The following is a 20,074-nucleotide window of genomic DNA, read 5'->3' as shown; positions in this document are numbered from 1 at the left end:
TGGGCAACCCCTCCAGTCAGGATGACACATAAATTTAACCATCACATATGCCCTTTGTTGATTCTGGCTGCGCCTTTCAAAACATTAACACTTAACAATTCTATTTGGAATATTCCTCTCCCACATAAACATTGTTTTGTTTAAAATGTAGTATTGAGGTTGGGAGACATAAATACAATTTTTTTTGTGTAAATTAGCTGACAAGTGTATTGAAAAAACAGCTACATCCTAAAATTTGGATATTAAGGTCCAAGAGGTGTTTCATTAGGGAAATGTTAGTTAAAGTATGCAATACCTACCATAAAAACATGTAAACATATGCACTAGCATACATGTGTAAGAATATTTGCAGTAGCAGTGTTATTTATGGTAACCCAAAACTGCAAACACCTGAACGTCCACTTACAGTAGTATGGATGAGTTGTGAAATACTCATACAATGGAATAGTATATCACTAAGAAAATGATTTAGCCAAATTCTATAGTATGGATGACCTTGCAAGCACAATAATGAACAAAAGAAGATAAAGATAATTCCAGCAATATGAGTCCACTCATATTAAGTTCAAAGCAGGCAAAACCAGACCACTGTTTAGAGATGCATATATAAGTTGTAAAAGCATAAAGGAAAAGAAAGGTATGATAATCACAATGCCAGAATAGTAGATACTTCCAAAGAGGAGGGATAGAATTATAATTAGGGAGGAAGCCACAAACAAGGTGGGTGTTCTTGGATGCTGTTAAAGTTCTATTTTCTGACTAGGTTATACCAGTGTTTGTTTTGTAAGTATTCATTAAACAACACAGTTATATTTTATGAACTCTTCTGTAAGTATATATATTTCATAGCAAGAAAAGAAAAAGAGATGAATGGGAAAAGTTAGATGAGGCATTATACAGGAGACACAATTACAGGATGCTGCTGAAGGGCACCAACCTCTGCTTGCTGTATCTGACTATGTATCAACACATATAACTGAACTGCAGAAGATAAAAATAAAGACAACTAAAATAAGGCAGGGACAAAAGCATTTTCAAAGGAGCTTACACTTAGAAAATGCTCAAAAATGACCATTTGTTGGATTGGAACTTGATGAATGAAAAAAAGCTTTCATCTAAATAAAGAACTTAAAAAAAAACAGTCTAGAAGATAAAAACTGAACACCTTCACAGGGACATAATAGGCATTCATAAAATTATAAAATGTAAGAACACTGAACTAGGCTTTGTGCATTAAATCATGCAGTTCTCAAGACATGAAGATGCCAATGAAATTCAAAAGAAGTCATTTTCAATAATTAAAAGAAATTGTATCTTACACAGAAAGGAGTAAATTTGCAGTAAGTCGTAATTACATGTGCTTAAATTTTGGTATTGACAGAAAAAAAAAACTAAATAAATAATCACCTAGCTAGAATATTCAGCCTCTAAAGAAAGTGTTCCATCATTTTATAACTGTTTAAAATTCAGTCAAAAATAAATGCTTCCTCTGAAAAGTTGTGCTCTACACTGGAATTTGACACAACATTGTAAAATGACTATAACTCAATAAAAAAATGTTTAAAACAATAAAATAAATGTTTCTCAATGCTTTGACCAGGCTCTGGCACACAAGGCAAATGTTCAGAAGCAGTCTCCTGACTTCTGATTTCCCATAGAATGCTGCCCTCTGCCGGGAGAGATGATCACATCTGATACCACTTTTCCATTGTACTCAATTTTTGCAGAAATTTCCACTTCTGTTTTCATGAATGAAATGTATCTATCTTCCCCTGAAAACACTTCATTTGAAATTACAGTCAGTTGTAAACGAGGTAAAGATGACTATGATATGTTTTCAAGTAAACAAAAAAATCTATTTTGCAATTACAAAGAAAAATCATAAAAAGGAAATATATATTATCAATTGCATTGCATTATCCAATATAAATAAAACTAAAACCTGAAATATTTTAAAGTAATTTTTAAAACATGTGTTAAAGGCTAGATATATGAGAAATGGATTTTAAAGTTACATATTTCTAAATATTTGGTTTAAACTACTATTCTATAATTAAGCAGCCATCATAGAAAAACTTTTCTTATTTTAATGATGCTGTGGTCGTTCAAAACCAATTTTGAACTGCTTATATAAAATTGCCTTCAAAAGATTTGTTTAAAAGAAGCATACAAAAATCAATCTAGTTATTTTATAATTACATTTTTTGCTAATAACATTACCAAATTTCATCACCAGCATTGCTTACAAACTTGTGAGTATCATTCTTGTTTTAAAGCAGATATGATTTTTGAAACTAAAGATTTTCCACCACTGAGGGTATCTGAAAGAATATGACAAATGATTCTAAGAAATTTTGAAAAATGAATTCTAAGAAGAACAATCATTTATATGTAATCTGTCAGGTGTCAGCTTCTGCTTACAATGTAGAAAGTTGCAAGAGAATGTCATTCCTAGTCTAACAATAATAACAAGCCTATGAAATCATAGTTAATTTAAAAAATCCATCAGAGAGCTCAGGATGGAAGGAAAATGTTTAATGAATTAAAATACAGAAAGTTACAAGCCTCTCTCTGGAATGCAGCAACCCAACAGCTTCTTAAATCTTTGGTGAAGCAGTAGAAAAGGAGGAAGCTGTCAGAGCAAGAAGAAAGGTAAGAAAAAAACTGGGGTAACTTCAGGGTAAGAAGAAAACTGCTGAACTTTTAAGAAAATGTTATAGACTAAGTGTGAACTAGCATGATGGTTTAAAATCATTAGAACACAGAGTACACCCACCTACAAACTTTTCATAGATCTTCATAGAGTAGTCATGAGAAATACTGGGGCTAGAGTAGGAATGCTGAAAGAAACTTTCAAGCACTTGGGCTTTACAGTGATAGAAGGCAGCAGGCACCTAGCTTTGGTGAAGTGGGACAGGAACACTGAGAGAGACTTGCTCCTCTGAGGTACAGTGTATAGGACCTCACGAACTCTGAGGGCAGGAAAGGAGGACTGAGAACAGCTCTACAAGTTCTCCAGGCTGTACACTGTGGAAGATCAATGATCATCTGTGCCTGGGAGAAAGGCAAGGAAGCTGAAGGGACTCTCCCCTGAGTTGTAAGCATACAGGGTTTCTTGAAGTCTGAAGGCAGCACAAGCAAACTGAAATGAACTCCTTAGGTATGCGAGGTCTTCCATGGGTACAAAGCAATGACTGATTTTGGCTGGGGCCAAAGCAAGAGAGCTGAGAGACAGCCCTCTGAGATGTAGACAAGCATGGCCTGAGGAAGGCTGAGGGCAGCAGAGAAGAGTGAAAATATATCCATGTACTCAGGTCCCATGTCTGACTAAAAAGAAAATTCTGATCCCTTGTACAAAATATTTGTAGCATGTGGTGAAATAAATCTAACTAAAGAAACAGCTAAGCCCATATCCAACTCAATTATGGACTAAATTAACTCATCTCCTCACATTAGTGGCTTGACAAAAGGGATGTGCCCTTTTCTTGGTATAAATATTATTTACCTCACTTTCTATTATTCTATTATCAGTGACAAACCATCAATATGAAACATGAAAAAGGGGGAAAAATGTGGACTCATTCTCAAGAGACAAAACAGTCAATTAAAATCAGGTCCAAGTGTTAGAATTATCAAAGAAGGACTTTAAAACAATGATAAATATGTTAAGTAATCTCATGGAAAAGGTGAATAGCATGTGTGAACAGATGGGGAATTTGTTCCCCACATGTACAGATGAAAACCATAACAAGAAGCCAGATGGTAATCCTAAAAATGAAAAATAAAATATAAGATGAGGAATTATTTTTTGAGCTCATTAGCATACTGAACACATCAGGTGAAAGAATCCATGAATTTGAAGACAAAAGAAATTATCCAAATCAAAACACAAAGGGAAAAGAATTTAAAGAGGAGGGAGATCAGAACATCCAATAACTGTGAAAACAATATCAAATAGGCTATCATCTGTGTAGTTGGAATCCTAGAACAAGAAAAAAAGAGAATAGAGCAGAAGAAATACTGGAAGAAATAATGACTGTCAATTTTCCAAAACTGATGAAATACATCAATCTACAGACCTAAGAAGTTCAATGAAATCCAAGAAGAGTAAATACGAAGAAAACCACACCTATGCATATCATGGTCATAACTGCTGAAAACTAAAGCATAAATATAAGTCTTGAAGTCAAAGGAAAAAGGATATATTACATACATTGAACAATAATGATTATGAAGGTTGATTTATCAGAAAAAAAATGGGGATAAGCAATGAAATGGCATAAACTACTTAAAGAAAAATTGTTAATCCAGAATTTTATATCCAGTAAAAATATCCTTTAAAAGTGAAGTCAAAACACAGCCTGGATCTGTAATCTGCCTGACCTGACTATTAAAAAAATTTATTACTGTGTCAGCTTGCCAGATAGATCTCCTTGAAGTGTAGCATGAGGCACATCTGAGCATGATTCAAGTGCAGGCTTCTTTTCTTCCCCACTTCATGTTTGTTGAGCTTGGGAAAGAAGCAGTTTTATGTGAACTAAACCCACTCAATCCCAAGTGTATTTAATGATAGCAGGATGCGACAGATAAAATAAAATCCTACGGCCTCAAAAAAAAAAAAAATGAAGTCAAAACAAAGACATTTGGAAGTAGGCAAAAACTGAAAGGATTTATCTCATCTCTGGCAGAACTTCAATAATAAGAAATATTAAATACTAATGTTCTTCAGTTATTTTCAGTCACTTTTTTGTGTTTCATTGATATAGTTTCAATTACTATGTCTTCAAGTTCAATAATCATTTCTTCTCCAATGTCTAATCCATCATTAATCTCACTCAGTATATTTTTCATTTCACACATTGCAGTTTTCATCCCTGGAAGTCCAATTTGAGTCTTTTTTTTTAAAAACATTTTGTCTTTACTTAGCATATGCAATATATACTTCAGCTTCTTTAAACTTAGGAAATATAGTTACAGTAATTATTTACTGTCCTGCCTTACTAATTCTATCTTCTGTGTCCCATCTGCATTGGTTTTGATTAATTGATGATTTTTATCCTTCTTATGGATCATAGTATCTTGCTTTTTTGCATGCTGGTAATTTTTTATTGGATATTATTAATTTTATCTTGTTGGATGTTGTATATTTTTTAATTCCCATAAATATTCTTGAGCTTTATTCTGTGATGCTGTTATTTACAAACAATTTGAGTCTTTCTGGTCTTGCTTATGAGCATTGTTTAAGAGAAACCAGAGCAGCATTTAGTTTTAGGGGTGATTTTGCTACTACTGAGGTAAAACACTTCTGAGTAAACTAACCAACGTTCCATAAATTGTGAGGTTTTCCATTTTGGCTGGTGCCCTCTGTAAATGCTGGGTATTATTCCCTCTAATCCTTTCTACATCAAGCGGTTTCCTTACCCCCATGCACTGATCAGTACTCAGCTGAAGACCCATGAAGGACTCTGCAGATCTCCAGAGTTCTCTCTCCCTCTCTCTGAACAGCTCTTTCCTCTGTGATACTCTTCCCTATGAACTCTGACTTCCTCGGTCTTCTCAGATTCCCAGCTTCATCTTCTTAACCGAGGGAGACCACCAATCTTTGGGTTCTCTCTCTCTTGTGGATTGGGATATCTGCAGGTAATAAGCTGGGGCAATTATAGGTTTTGTCTCATCTGTTCATATAGTGAAAGGAATCACTACCCTTTATTGCTTAATGTTCAATGTCTTAAAAACTGTTATTTCATATATTTTATTCAGTTTTTTGTTATTTAGTCAGGAAAATAAATTATGTTCCTCTGAATTTACCCTTATTCTTGGTTAGAAACAGAAATCTTTGTATCATGCTTTAAAAAAATATTTTAAATCTATGTAATCTGCACATCATGACTGAAACGCTGATCTTTCCTTTCAGCCTCATTCAAGTAGGAATCCTTCTAGGTCCTATATGATATCAAATTTAAAATAGAATAGTATAGTAAGTATGGACTTTGAAGTGAGAAAAGCTATCCATAAGCAGAACACACACACACACACACACAAAGAAAAGACATATGAAAGAACATTAACCCTATGATATTTCTCCCTATTTACCTATTTCCTCCTTTTTAAAATTCTTCTCTGATTACTAGCCTTTAGGACCAGATGCTCCTGTATTCTCTGTGATTACTTTCTGCTCTGGAGAGGGAGTTAACATAGGATGTCTATGAACCTTTATAGATGTCAAAATTTTTGCAAATTTGCGAACTCTATTTTGTCTAGGTAATCTTGCTCATTTTCTCTAGAATTTCTCCAGAAGTGAAGAAACAAATATATGCAACACCCACCACACATACACATATGCATTTATTTTATACTAAGTTATTGTCTATGTTTTAACTTTCAGCTGGAAATGTAATTTAAGAATTTAATTAACTGAGATTAATCTCTGATGTCTTGTACATCCCTCAGATTTCAGACAATCAGTGACTATGAAGTGATTAAAATTAAAAAATGTAATCACACACAGTGATTTTTTGTCACAGTCAGTGGTTATGAAGTGATTAAAATAAAAAGTAACATCCTGTCTTCCTAAGTATAGTGGAAAAAGGCAACACGAGTAGTTTATAAATGTGTCTATTATTTGCAGTATTGAGAACAGACCAACAGCTGGTGTTCAAATAACTAAATCCTTTTACTGAAAATTCAGAATAGAGGGACTGGGTAAATGTGGATGGTGAATAATATAACATGATTTTATGATTCAGTGCTTTGCTCAGGGGTTGCTGCTTTAAGGAGAGAGGTTATACAACTCCAATGACTAAGCATCCTACTTTAAAATTCATGAGAGAGGGACGTGGAGAAAGACACAGAGAGAGGAGAGAGAGGGAGGGGGAGGGGGAAAGGGAGAGAAAGAGAGAATATACGAAAATGTATAACACAGGATCCAGGTAGCATAGTACCTTAATCCTTCTTGAACTCTATCCTATGTATATTAACCTACCTCATTTCTTACCCCTTGCTCCTTGCTGTATATTTTCAATTGATTCAACTAACTGTTCTGTTCCATTACCTTTGGGAGAGACTGCCTAGTAGAATACTTGGAGACTACCATACATCGTTATTTTTTACCAGAATGATGATTTACTTTAAAATAAATTTGGTAAGATTCACGTTTAATCCCATAATAAAGTCACTTTATTTCACTTGCTTCCCAATATTTCCATAAGAAATAGAAGAAAGAGAAGTAGAATTACAGATTCCAAGTCTAGATAAAGCAAATGACTTGTGTTAAGCATGAGAACATTATCCTTCATATGTCAAAGCTGAAAAAAATTTGAAAACCTTTGAACTAGAAATCTAGTGTTCCAGTGCAAGACTCCTATATCCTCTAGACCTAAAGTGGTATTTTCTTCTGTATCCAAACCTTCAGGTTTATTTCTTTGCTCTTTAATAAAGATATGAGATCGCACTGGAAGTAGAGGTGAGGAAGTCACCTAAGGAAAATGTATCGTTGAGCTTCATTCAGTCCCATTTTTGGTTTTCACCAACAGCCACCTGCAAATCTGGTAAGAAAATCCTATGCTCACTCTACCTTCTCAACTCCCATGCCACATCTAGTTTCCCCATATTCTCTTATTATCTTCCTATTTGAACCCTCTAAGTATACTGTGCTCTGTGTTGAAAATTTTCAGCAACCCTAGGATTTCCTTGAATCATTACATAAAAAGCATAACCCTGCTGGTGCTACATAAATTGAAAACAAGCAAAACAGTATTCTTTTACCTCATTAGCATTCAGTTTGCAGCACTAGACTCCTAATTAAGAGATTCATAAGTATTCATATTCATCCAAGCTATTCTACTTTTCATTTACTACATTTGGCTAGAAACATTTAGACACATTAACTGTTCTTCCAGTCAAAACAAATATTTGCTGTGTTTATGGATAGGCCAATTGATGATTGTCCTTTGTTGAAACCAAAATACAAAAACATGTTTTTTCTCATTTTCAATGTTCCTTTATTTCTTTATATAAATCATTGCATTTGGATGAAGGAACGTAATTGTTCTAAGAGTGAACTTTTGAATTACTATTGTCAGCTTCTTCCAATGGTACTATTGTCCTCAAGTTATGCTGATAAACACAGTATAGAAAACTATGAACCTGAGAAGTCTTATCATCCTTGAGAAGAAAGAACCTTAGCATCTTTGATAGAGAGTAAGCAGATGGAGAGAGGGTGACTTGAAGTTTTACCACTTGAGAAATGGTTGAAGGATGGATGCGTATTCCAGACAAAAGATTTTATGGGTTGCAAAACAGATTTTGTTAGAATATAAGAGAGAAATTTGGTTCATTCTATGTTGTCTCAGAACACACAACTAGAATTGATGTATAATAAGGAAGGAAACTGCAACTCATAAAAAGGAAGACCTGCTTAACAATGGCATGTGTTCAAAAATAAAATATTCTGATTTTGGAATCCAACAGGATTAGAGAGTCACCTAAATCAGAATCTCCATACAGCTTCTGAATATCATACAGATCAGAAAGAATAAATAAAACCACCAATAACCTATGTCTACAGCATGGCTAAAATAGACTAATACTTCCATTTACATGTAAGAAGAAAAATAAACATTCAGAAACCAGCACAGCCACCTCTGGAGCCCACTGTAGAGCAGCAAGTAGGCACTTAAGGTGTGGAATACAGAAATAATTATCTTCTAAAAGATATAATCCTACCTTGAGGGCAGAAATACTGAGAATAAAGCTGATACCCAGATGTTCAGAGTTCTTTCTGGCTGTGGGGAATTAAGAGGGAGAGCCTTGCAAGTGCTTGCAATCATAGGTGAGAATTGTACCCCATCTCTGGAAGAGTAGGAAAGACTTGGAAAGGGAATAGCCTTGAAGGAGGATTCTTGTGGATTTGGGGATAATAGAGAAGGAAAGAAGTGGTAAAAATAAGTTTCTTGAAAAAAAAACCACCCTTTAATTAACTTGATTGTGATAATTGTCTCATAATGTATTTGTATATTAAATCATCACATTGTATAACTTAAAAATTAAAGGTCCTACACAAACATAAGAAAATCGACACTAAAGGAACTGCATTTCCAGAGAAACACATCAAGAAGTCTTGAAAATAGGCAATCCAAGGGAATTTATGACAGGCTTTCTTTGCCAGATGTCAGCACCCCTGATGAACAAAATGGCCCAAGAGAACACCCAGCCAGATCCTTTTATCTATGTGGATGATTCCAGCATGAACTCCCAGGATGATTCACAGTTACTGGCTGGTCCCAAGAACTGGAAGAAGCATCAAGAATGCACCTCATTTACCCAAACACAGCACAAAGAGTTGGAGGCTCTGTTTAGCTGCAACATGTTTCCAGATAAAAATCTCCAGAGAAAACTTGCTTTAAAACTCAACCTACCAGACTCAACAGTAAAGATTTGGTTCAGGAATCGGCGGTTCAAAATGAGGAAGCAGCAGCAGCAGCAGCAACAGAAATCACTGAAGCCACCAAACCAGATCCTTCCAGCCAAGAACGTGTCAACAGCATCAACAAGTCCTCATTTTTCCCCCCAACAGTTTCAGATTTCTGTAGCTCCTTCTCACCTCAGCCCTTAGGCCCTTTCAATTGGGTGGGGGACTCTGTTCTCACTGAGAGTCCTACAAGTGATGTCCAAATCCAAGATCCTCAGTTGGAGAGGCTGGTGGCCTCAGTTCCTGCTTTGTACTCTGATGCCTATGACATAGCCCAAATCATGGAAATGTACAGTTTTCCTGATGAAGATGAGATAGCCAGCTATTCTTTCCACTCTCTCTATCAGTATCTCTCACCAACAAGGCCCAGTTAAAATAGAGTTCCTCCCTTAGCATCTTTGCTGGTCCAGCTGTAGGTTTACCTCCTGGGCAAACCCGGTTTAGTACAACAAACGGGAGCTTTGCAGCCTTCATCTTAAGAGAGAGCCTAGAATTCCAGAACCCCTCTAGTAGTGTGGTGGACTTTGGATTTCTCTTATCAAAGTACTAATAAATGGCAGATAGCATAGAAAAAAAAAAAAAAAAGAAAAAAAAGAAAATCGAAACATCAGAAGAAAATTACCCTCTCCCCCACATTGCCCCAATAATGTAGACATTAAAGAACCTGCACTTCATCATGCCAACAGAAGAGGGCACTCATGAGCTAATAAATCTAGTAAGCCACCAAAACTCATCCTTTCCTACATAAACACCTGTTATTGCTGGCCTAGAAAAGTAGAAGATATTCCAAAAATTAACAGAAGATAGAAGACAACATCCTTACTAAAAGTATTATAATAGAAAAAGTAAACTAAAAGCAAAACGTTTCAGATGATGAAAATTATTCCTCCAAAACTGCCACAAAGCAGGGAAACACTGTAACAAAATATGCCAATCAAAATTAAATATCCTTAAAGAAGCATTTGCAGGTGTGAAAAAAAAAACAACTTGAAGAATATATTTAAAAGTTCAAAATAGAAATAGAAATAAAAATAGGAAGATGTAAAATGAGAGTTAACTCAGGAGAAAAAAATAAAAATAAAGAAAAAAACAACAATCAAGGAAGAACAGCATTGACTGAGAATACAATAAGGGATATAAGCAAAAATTAAAATTGATAAATAGTGAAAATGAAATAGAGAGAGGTAAAAAGGATTAGCAAAAAAGTGACAGAGAAGATGGAGGAAAATACAAGTAAGGAAATGGGGGGGCATTAACAAAGGTATTAGTACAAAGATAACAGTTAGAAAAATATATAAACACAGAACATATAAAATATGTAATATTTTATATTAACATAAAATTAAAAATATTTAAGAACATATCAAAGTATAAGAAAAAGAAATACAACATAGGAAAAGAAACACAATAAACATATAATACATAGCAAAATTACTTTAAATAATATGTAATAATCATATTAATCAATAAAAATCAACTTAACTGACCCATTAAATAAAAAAGCATTTTTATATTGGCTCATGTAGCAAAACTCAACTGCTAAACAAACCCAACTGTCAAAAAACAGACCCACTTAAACTGACTCAGAAAAGCTGCACCAGGTAAATACAAGTAAATAAAAATCTTGATATTCCATGATGGAGACTTTAGGCTTAAAAACATTAATAACAAAGTTTACTAGATAATGCTAAAGAACCCAATTCACAATGAAGAAATAATAGCTATGTATATGAATTTATCAAATAATACAGTAACTTCTTTTAAAAAGTATAAATTATAGAAAATGCAAGCAGAAATAGAAATATAGTAATAACAGGTGACTTTAACACTTTACTCTCAAAAACAGATCAAGAGAACAAAAGTGTTAAGCAAAGATATATACAATGTAATGTAATCAACAAGTAGATCTTATTGACACATATCAAAAATAATATTACCTTCTCAAATATATATGAAACATTCAGTAAATCTGACCATCTATGAGGTCATCATAGAACCACCTCAAGTTTCATAAAGTAAAATTAATACCATGTTCTCTTGTTATAAAACTAGAAATTAATTATAACAAAAAACAGAAAGATTCTTCAATGAAAAATTTTAAACTTTCTATTAAGTAATTCTTTGAGAAGAGGGAAATAAAAATCAAAATTTCAGAATTTCTGAAGAATAATGATAATAAAAACACTACATGAAATAATTTATAGAATACAATATAGGCAGTTATCAGAAGGAAATTTTAGAGCCTTAAATACTTACTCAATAAAAATGAAAGAATGAAAAATAATCAAATTCCCACCAAAGAAAGTGGAAGACAGAAGAACAAAAACAGCAGACATTAATAAGGTACAAACTAGAAGAGCAAAGTACAAAATAGATCAAAACACTAGTTCTTGAAAAAATAAGCAGTAATATAGACAAGCACTAGCTAACCTAACTAAGGGGAAAAAAGGAGAAAGCATACAAATACAAAATAAGAACTGATCAACAGGAATTTATCACTGAAACAGCATTTATTTAAAAATCATAAGTAGTTTACAAGTATCTATGCAAATAAATGGGAAAACCTATATGCAATAAATAGGAAAAAAACAGTCCCTATAGAGATCGACAGATTAAACAGAGCAATTTCCATCAAATAATGTTATTATTTATTCTGAACTATCCTGTAATAAAGGAAACAGAACCAGATGTTTTCAAAGAGTAAATTCTACCAAAATTTCAAAAACGACATGCTCCCAGTACTACCTAAACTGTTTCAGAGAATGGAGAAAAAAAAGGAAAAACTTTATAATTATTTTTATGAAATAAGTATAACAGTGATACATCAACTTGATAAAGAACCATACTTTTAAAAATGTTTATGAATTCACTCACAAATATTGATGCAAAAAGTTTTAAACAAATATTAGCAAAAGATTTTAACAATACATGCAAATAATACAAGGCAAGAGAGATTTATCTCAAAAGTAGTTCAATATTAATCTGTAATATTTTACCCTATTAATAATTTAAGGAGAAATACCATAATTATCACCATAAATGCTAAAAAGACTTTGACAAAATTTGGCACCCATCCCTCATTTTACAAAAGCAATTAATAAAATAACATGATTACTGAACATCACACCTAAAGCTAATATGTTACATAATGGGAAACCTCTGACTAGAGTTATTTCCACCAGGATGAGGAACAAGGCAAGGAAGGAAGTTCACTGTCTTACTATTTAATATACTGTAGATAACAGCAAAGCAAAATCACATAGAAGATTAAACTTTGTAAAAGAAGAAGTAAAACTCCGTATTTGCAGATCATGACTTTATATCTGGAAAAACCAAAGGAATCTTAAAAAGAAATGTAAATCAATAAAGTAGAATATAAACTTAATACACAAAAATCAGTAACTTTCACATTTACAAGTAATTACTAGAATATATAATGTCCATTTATAATAGCAACAATAAAATAAGATTCTTAAAAATAAATTTAACAAGAAATGTACAATATGTATATAAGGAAAACTTGAAAACATTTCTGTTTTGAATAAATTGATTGGATAAGACATTGTCTTGGACGAGACAATTCAACAACCTATGTAATTTCTCTCCAAGTTATTACATATATGTGTAATATATGTATGGGTATATACATAGCATTTCCAATAAAAGTATAAGTTTTTAAAATAAGTTTATATAATAAGTCATATTGACAAATAAATATTTAAGAATATCTTGGAAAATCTTTCAAAAGAAGAATGATGGAAGACTAGCCCTATCAGATATTAAAACACATTATAACCCCTCTACAAGTGTAACAGAGTGGCATTAGAACATTACTAGAGAAACCGACCAAAGAAACAAAACAGAAAACCAAGACCAAACACAATTACAAAAGAAATCTAATGTTTAATAAGATGGTATCTCAAACACTGGGGGAAATATGGATGTTTTAATAAATTACAGTTGACCCTTGAACAACATGAATTTGAACTGTATGGATCCACTTATATGCAGATTTTCTCAAAAATATATACTACAATACTACATGGAAGTGGAATCGTGGATACCAGAGGAACAGTGTACACAGAAATTTATACGCTCTTAAGTCATATGGGGATTTTTGACTGCATGGATCGGCACCCTTATCCTCCATGTTGTTCAAGGGTCAACTGTTAGATGAAACAATTAAATACCCATTTGGGAAAAGACAAAATTGGATCCATGCTTCACAATATACCTGAATAAACTCCAAGTGGATCCAAGATTTATGTGTAAAATATGAAACCACACAAGTCCATACAAGTAGAAACATGGGTATTGGTGAGGCATTTCTAACTATCACTCAAAATACAATAAAATAAAATGTCAATAAGTTAGATTACATTTTTAAAAGCTTTGCACATCTAAAATATAATAAAGTCAGAAGACAAATGATATATTGGGAAAAATTACTTCCAATACACATCATAGATAAAGACTAGTCTCCCTAATATATACAGTCCTTTAAATTTTGAGGGCAAAAAAAAGAATAACCCAATAAAAAAAATGGGCAAAAGGAATAAACAGAAAGCTCACAGGAAAAAAATTCAAATGGTTTTTGAACACAGTAATGTTCATAATAACCTAGAAAAATCAGGCTGAAGTAATACTGGTCTATACTGTTACAATGTATCAATTTATTACCAGTTATTACTTTCTATTTCATTTAGTAAATTATTTGTCTAGATTTCTCACTTAGTAATACATTGTTTTCACATGAAAGAAAAAAGGACACATGCCCCAGGATTAGCTACTGAAACTCAGCAATATACAGTGAAACTCTTCAAGAGATTCAAGTGCCTAGACAGACATTTGAAATAAATTTTATTTCCATCCACCCCCATGCTCCCATTACCCTCTTTGGCAACCAAAAATCTTTCTGTCTCTATAAACTTGCCTATTCTGAATATTTCATACACATGGAATCAAATATTTGGTCTTTTGTAAGTGGCTTTTTCTTAGCATCTTTTCAAAATTCATCTATGTTTTAGTATGTGTCAGCACTTCTTTTTATTGCTGAATACTATTCCATTGTATGGGTACACAGTATTTTATTTATCCATTCCTCAGCTGACAGACATTTGGGTTGTTTCACTTTTTGACTTTTATGAATAATGTTGCTATGAACACTTATATACACGTTTTTGTATGCACGTGTTTTCATTACTCTTAGGTATATTCCTAAGGACTGAAACTGTTGGGTCATATGATAACACTATGTTTAACATTTTGAAGAACTGCCAAAACATTTTCTAAAGCAATTGTACCATTTTACATTCTGACCAGGAATGTATGTGGTTTTCTATTACTCTACATTTTCAATAACACTTGTTATCTGTCTTTTTGATTATAGTCATCTGAGTGGGTATGAAATGGTATCTCACTGTGATTTTGACTTGCATTTCTTTGATGGTTAATCATGTTGAGTGTCTTTGTATGTGCTTACTGGTCATTTGTGTATATTCTTTGGAGAAAATGTTTTTTAGATCCTTTGCTCATTCTTCTTATTTGTCTTTTCATTATATTTTGTTTTCTTTCCCTTAACAGAGGCACTGGGGTTGAACCTAGGACCTCATGCACCTCAAGCACACACTCTATCAATGAGCTATACTCCCCATCCGTCTTTTTATTATTGATTTGTAATAGTTCTTTATATGCTTTCTAAATACAACTCCCTTATCATACATATATATAAAATTTGTAAAATTTTTCTCCTATTCTGTGGGTTATCATGACAATATTTTAAAATCATATCTTACTGGGTTTGAATTCCTCCAAAATGCTTTCTCTGTGTATGTGTGTGTCCTTTAATATATTCTATGGAAAGGGGATTAAGTATGAAGTAAGTAAAATTAGTATGAGAAATGCCCCAAAGTAAATGATCTTCTTTGATTCACATGTTGTAACACCATATTAAAGGTTGTGAGAAGTCCTGTGGAACCTGCTTGACTTTATTTAACTCACTAAGAACTACCGCTATGTTGACTCAGTTATCAAGGAAATTACTATTCTCTAGAATACACTTTAGAAACTACTCCTGAAAATCCAATCTGATCAAAATTGTAAAAGTTAAGTTGAGATAGCTACTTTTTTGGTCACAAATTCTGTCTTTCTTCATGTGGCGATAGTACCACCTTCTGGAAATCTAGGGATAGCACTCTCATATTTTTCAGAATTTAAGAATAGTCTTCTGTTAGTTATAGCATCATCTGAAAAACAAGCTATGACTTTGTACTTTTACATTCTCTAACATCAAAACAAAAACAAAACAAATAAAAAATCTTGTCCTGCTATAATTGACATACAGTTCCTAGAATAAACAGGAACTAAATAACCATCAACAAATGTATTGACAGGTAATTTTTTCTATTAAAAATGTCAGAAAATGAAATCATGGGACTGATCCTATTAAGTGTAGAGAACAAAGACTGAAACAAATAAGCAAAGCCTCAGTGACAGGTTAAATAATAACAAACGGTGTAACACGTGTTATATAACAGAGACCTAAGAGGGAAGAAAAGAGGAGACAATGGGGAAGAAAATATATTTGAAGAAATAATGACCCCAAATTTCCCAAACGTGGTGAATGACATGAATTTCTATATTCAATAAGATCATTAATCCTCAAGCTGGATAAACAAGGCCATACTGAGGCACTGTATGGTAAAACTGTTGAAAAGCAAGACAAAGAGAAAACTTATAAGCAGAAAAAAAAAATGACATTCAAGGGAATGAAAATGCAATTAGTGAATAACCTCTTATCAGAAATTACAGAGGCTAGAAGGGAACAAAAGAACATCCTGAAAGAGCTGAAAGAATAAAACTGTTGACTCAGGATTTTATATACAAGCATGCCTCAGAGGTACTGCAGGTTTGATTCCAGACTACCAAAATAAAGTATATATTGCAATAAAGTGAGTCATATGAACTTTTGGGTTTCCAAATACAGACAAAAGTTATATTTACAGTATACTGTAGTCTTTTAAATGTGCAATAGCAATACATCTAAAGATATAATGTGCATATCTTAATTTTAAAATATTTAATTGCTAAAAAATGCTAACCATCATCTGAGCCTTTTAGCAAGTCAGAGTAGTAACAAAGATCACCGATCACCATAAGAAATGTAATAATGAAAAAGCTTAAAATATTATGAGAATTATCAAAATGTGACATAAAGTCATGAAGTGAACAAATGTTGCTGGAAAAATGGTGCTGACAGACTTGCTCAGTGCAGGATTGCCACAAACCTTCAATCTGTTAAAAATACAGTATCTGTGAAGTGCAATAAGTGAAGTACAATAAAAAGAGGTGTGCCTGCCTGTATGTTGAAAACATAAAAGACTACTTTTACTATTTTTAAATTTTCTCTTCTTTAATTTCTTTATAATACATAGGGCTATTTTATCAAAAATTGTAACACTGTCTTCTAGGATTTGTAAATATTAAAGTATAATACATTTAATAGCTGTTAGCAAAAAAGAGTAGTGAGAATAATAGAGCTTAAACAGTTAATAGTATTTCTGATTACACATATTAGTATAATATTAACTATAGGAAAATTCTGAGAAGTACATATATTGTAATCACCAGAACAACCTCTAAAAATGCAGAGATATGCTAAAAAGTGAACAGAAAAATTTTAATTGATTCTTAAAAAAAGTAAAATAATTCAAAATAGATAGGACAGAAGGAATAGAAAAACAACATTGGTGAAGAATGGATAAATAAAAAAGCAAATAATAAAATGGTGGACCTGAACACAATCATATTAATAATCACATTAAATGTAAATGATCTATACATTCTAATTAAAATGAAGGTATTGCCGGAATGGAAAAGGAAAAGGTAAGATTTACTATATTCTATCCATAGGAGACACACTTAAAATATAAAGACAGATTTAGGTTGAATGAAAATGGATGGAAAAGATATATCATGAAAACAACAGTTTTTAAAAAGCTGAAGCGATGAATATTAACAGTAGAGAATGGGTTTGAAGACCATGAGTATTATCAGCAAAAAGGACATTTTATAATGATTAAAAGGGCCAATCATAAAAGTGTGTGCACTTAAAAACAACATCAAAATACATGAAACAAAAATTGACAGAATTAAAAGGAAAAATAGGCAATTCTACAATCACAGTTGAAGATTTTAATGCCTCCTACTAATTGATATAACTATACAAAAATCTATATAGCCATGTAGAATATCTAAACATTATCAATTACCTTGTCCTAACAGATAAATACCAATTATCACACCAAACAAAATACAAAATGTAAACTCTTTTCAAGTGCATGTGGAATATATTCACCAGAATAGACCATAAAATGGACCATAATGCAAGTCTCAATAATAGACTGAAATTTTACAGACTATGTTCTTTAATTTAAAAAATTAGGTATCAGTAACAATAAAGTCTCTAGGAAAGAGAGATTAAACAACACTAAAACAATACTACTAAATAATCATTGGATTAAAAAAGTAATCAAAAGGGATTAGAAAATATTCTAATTGAATGACAGTAAGTATACAAAATATAACAAAATGTGTAGATGTTTTCTTTTAAAGAACTAGAATCAATTACTTAAGTTTCTACCTTAATAATCTAGAAAAAATGAATTTTTATTTTAAGAGGCAGAAAAGAGATTAGAGCATAAATCAATGAAATAGAATACAGAGTAATTCAATAAAACCAAAAGCTGATCCTTAAGAAGAATAGTGAAAACAATAAAATTCTAGCCAGACTGACCATGAAGAGAAAAGACATAAATTATCAGAAATGAATGAGGTAACATAACTATATATATTTTTAAAAGGAGAGGGGGAATCTACTTTTGGTATAACAGCACGAAGAGTTTCATGCAATAGCTCCCTAGAGAAACTGGAGAAAATTAATTTTTTAAAAAAGCATTAAAATCTGTAAATAGTCCTAAGAAATGAAAAACATGTATTCAAAAAAAAAGCAAATGAAGCAGATGAAATGAAGTGAATGAAGAAACATGCATTTGAAAAAAAATTTACTATAACTCAGTAAGAACAGCAAGAGTCTGTGGGATATGAACCAAGACCCACTCCCTCCTCCCTTCCTCCAGCTCAGAAAGATGGAAACTCCAATCTAGACTGGGAGAGCCAAGGAAATAGCACTCCTTCTCCAAGTCATAGGCTATCTTCCCAGAAAGAGCAGGATGTCAGCATTTCTCACTCTGCCCTCACCTACATGTTGCTGAAACGAAGTTCTGAATAAGTGGACCCAAGATATGGGAGCTCCTTGCTTTGGAACAATACGCACTTGCAGAATGGAAGCTGAATCTTAGGTGCAGTGCCACTAAGAATACTATGCTCCTTTTATTATAATCCTAAAATTCCTCAATTCCAATGAGATCGGAAGGCTGTAAAGTTTCCTCTGCAAAGTGCAAGCAATTAGTGAGGAGGAGGCCATATGATCATGTGAGTCTCTGGAATGTTTTCTCTATGAGTATGGAATAAAATTTGGCTTTAGTACTTCATAAGCTTTCAAAGTTATCTGACATAGCAAGAACTTTCAGTTACTTTCACTGAATTAGTATTGAATATGATTATTCATAAAGTAAATAAGAAATAAAGTTAATTCCTACTGTTTGAGAAAAAAAACAGAAGTTGTATGGCAATAATATTAAATGAAATGCTAGCAAATATCCTAGTCTTTAAGCAATATATTTATTAAAAATAGATAAAGACTTCTTTCCTGATAATCAGTTAAGGACCCTTGAAAAGAACCTATAGAAAGCTTAGTAAATTTGCTATTCTCCTTCAGGGCAATCTTCAAACTGAAAAGAATAGAAACCACAAATAATAAGAGAAGCACAAACTTGTTTTTTTTTTTTTTTCCAGAATTTAATATTTTAAAAAACCCAGAAAATATAAAAGTTATCAAAAAATCTTTTAAGGTTCATTTTGGGGCTAAATGCTAGTACTGAAACTTTTTTCTTGTAATTGATTTAAGGTAAAAAGTAAAAATTATATAAAAAACACAGCAGCTACAGCTATCCAATATAAAGCCTACCTGCAAAAAGGCAGGGCAGAATGAGCTGACTGAGCAAATATCCATATCATGACCTTAGTAACAAGTTTCAGATGCTTTCAGTTCCCAAGGTCTAGACTAAGGAGGATTATCTTGCATGCTTAGATTCTACTTCTTCAAGAATCCACTGAATGCCATTCAAAAAACCATTTAGAGTTTCAGCCTCTGTATCCTGGACCTATGAGCAGATAAAGAGAGACCATTATCAATAAGAAACTGAGCCCAAAACCTTATAATTATGAGGGACATTTTTCTAAACACTAATAACATAACAGGACTAAAAACATCCCAATAAACTCTGGGTGAGTCACTCAAGTTTTGTCTTCTAGAGAGCTTAGATAAAAAATATTATTGTCACCTCTGTCTTATAATTACTACAAATATGAAGCTTATTAATTATCTTGGAGCTCAGCTTTGACACCAAATATCTCCCACTAATTAAGCTACCAAAATTGACTTTCATAAATGCTATTTTACTTTAAAAAATTTGTAGGAAAGAA

The 20,074-nt window shown here is 32.6% G+C and overlaps 1 protein-coding gene and 1 pseudogene across 2 annotated transcripts in view; one reads left to right on the top strand and one right to left on the bottom strand.

Annotated features, from left to right (window-relative positions):
• Positions 1–20,074, bottom strand: part of FBXO4 (F-box protein 4) — a 37,322-nt gene that overhangs the window by 7,304 nt on the left and 9,944 nt on the right. The window contains exon 7 of one of the 2 annotated variants that reach the window (XR_012504035.1): positions 19,557–19,752. Coding sequence is in view for 1 of the 2 variants with exons in the window: in XM_074357619.1 (XP_074213720.1) it covers positions 19,663–19,752 (90 nt within the window). In the remaining variant the exon portion in view is untranslated. Of the gene's footprint in view, positions 1–11,448; positions 19,753–20,074 lie in introns of those variants that run through there. The other variant, XM_074357619.1, reaches the window with a different exon arrangement.
• LOC105070918 (arginine-fifty homeobox-like) lies at positions 8,299–10,562 on the top strand (annotated as a pseudogene).

The sequence above is a fragment of the Camelus bactrianus genome, chromosome 3 (assembly GCF_048773025.1).
Source record: "Camelus bactrianus isolate YW-2024 breed Bactrian camel chromosome 3, ASM4877302v1, whole genome shotgun sequence".
NCBI lineage: Eukaryota > Metazoa > Chordata > Mammalia > Artiodactyla > Camelidae > Camelus > Camelus bactrianus.
The sequence above is the reverse complement of the archived record's forward strand: the minus strand, read 5'-3'. Positions and strand labels throughout refer to the sequence as shown.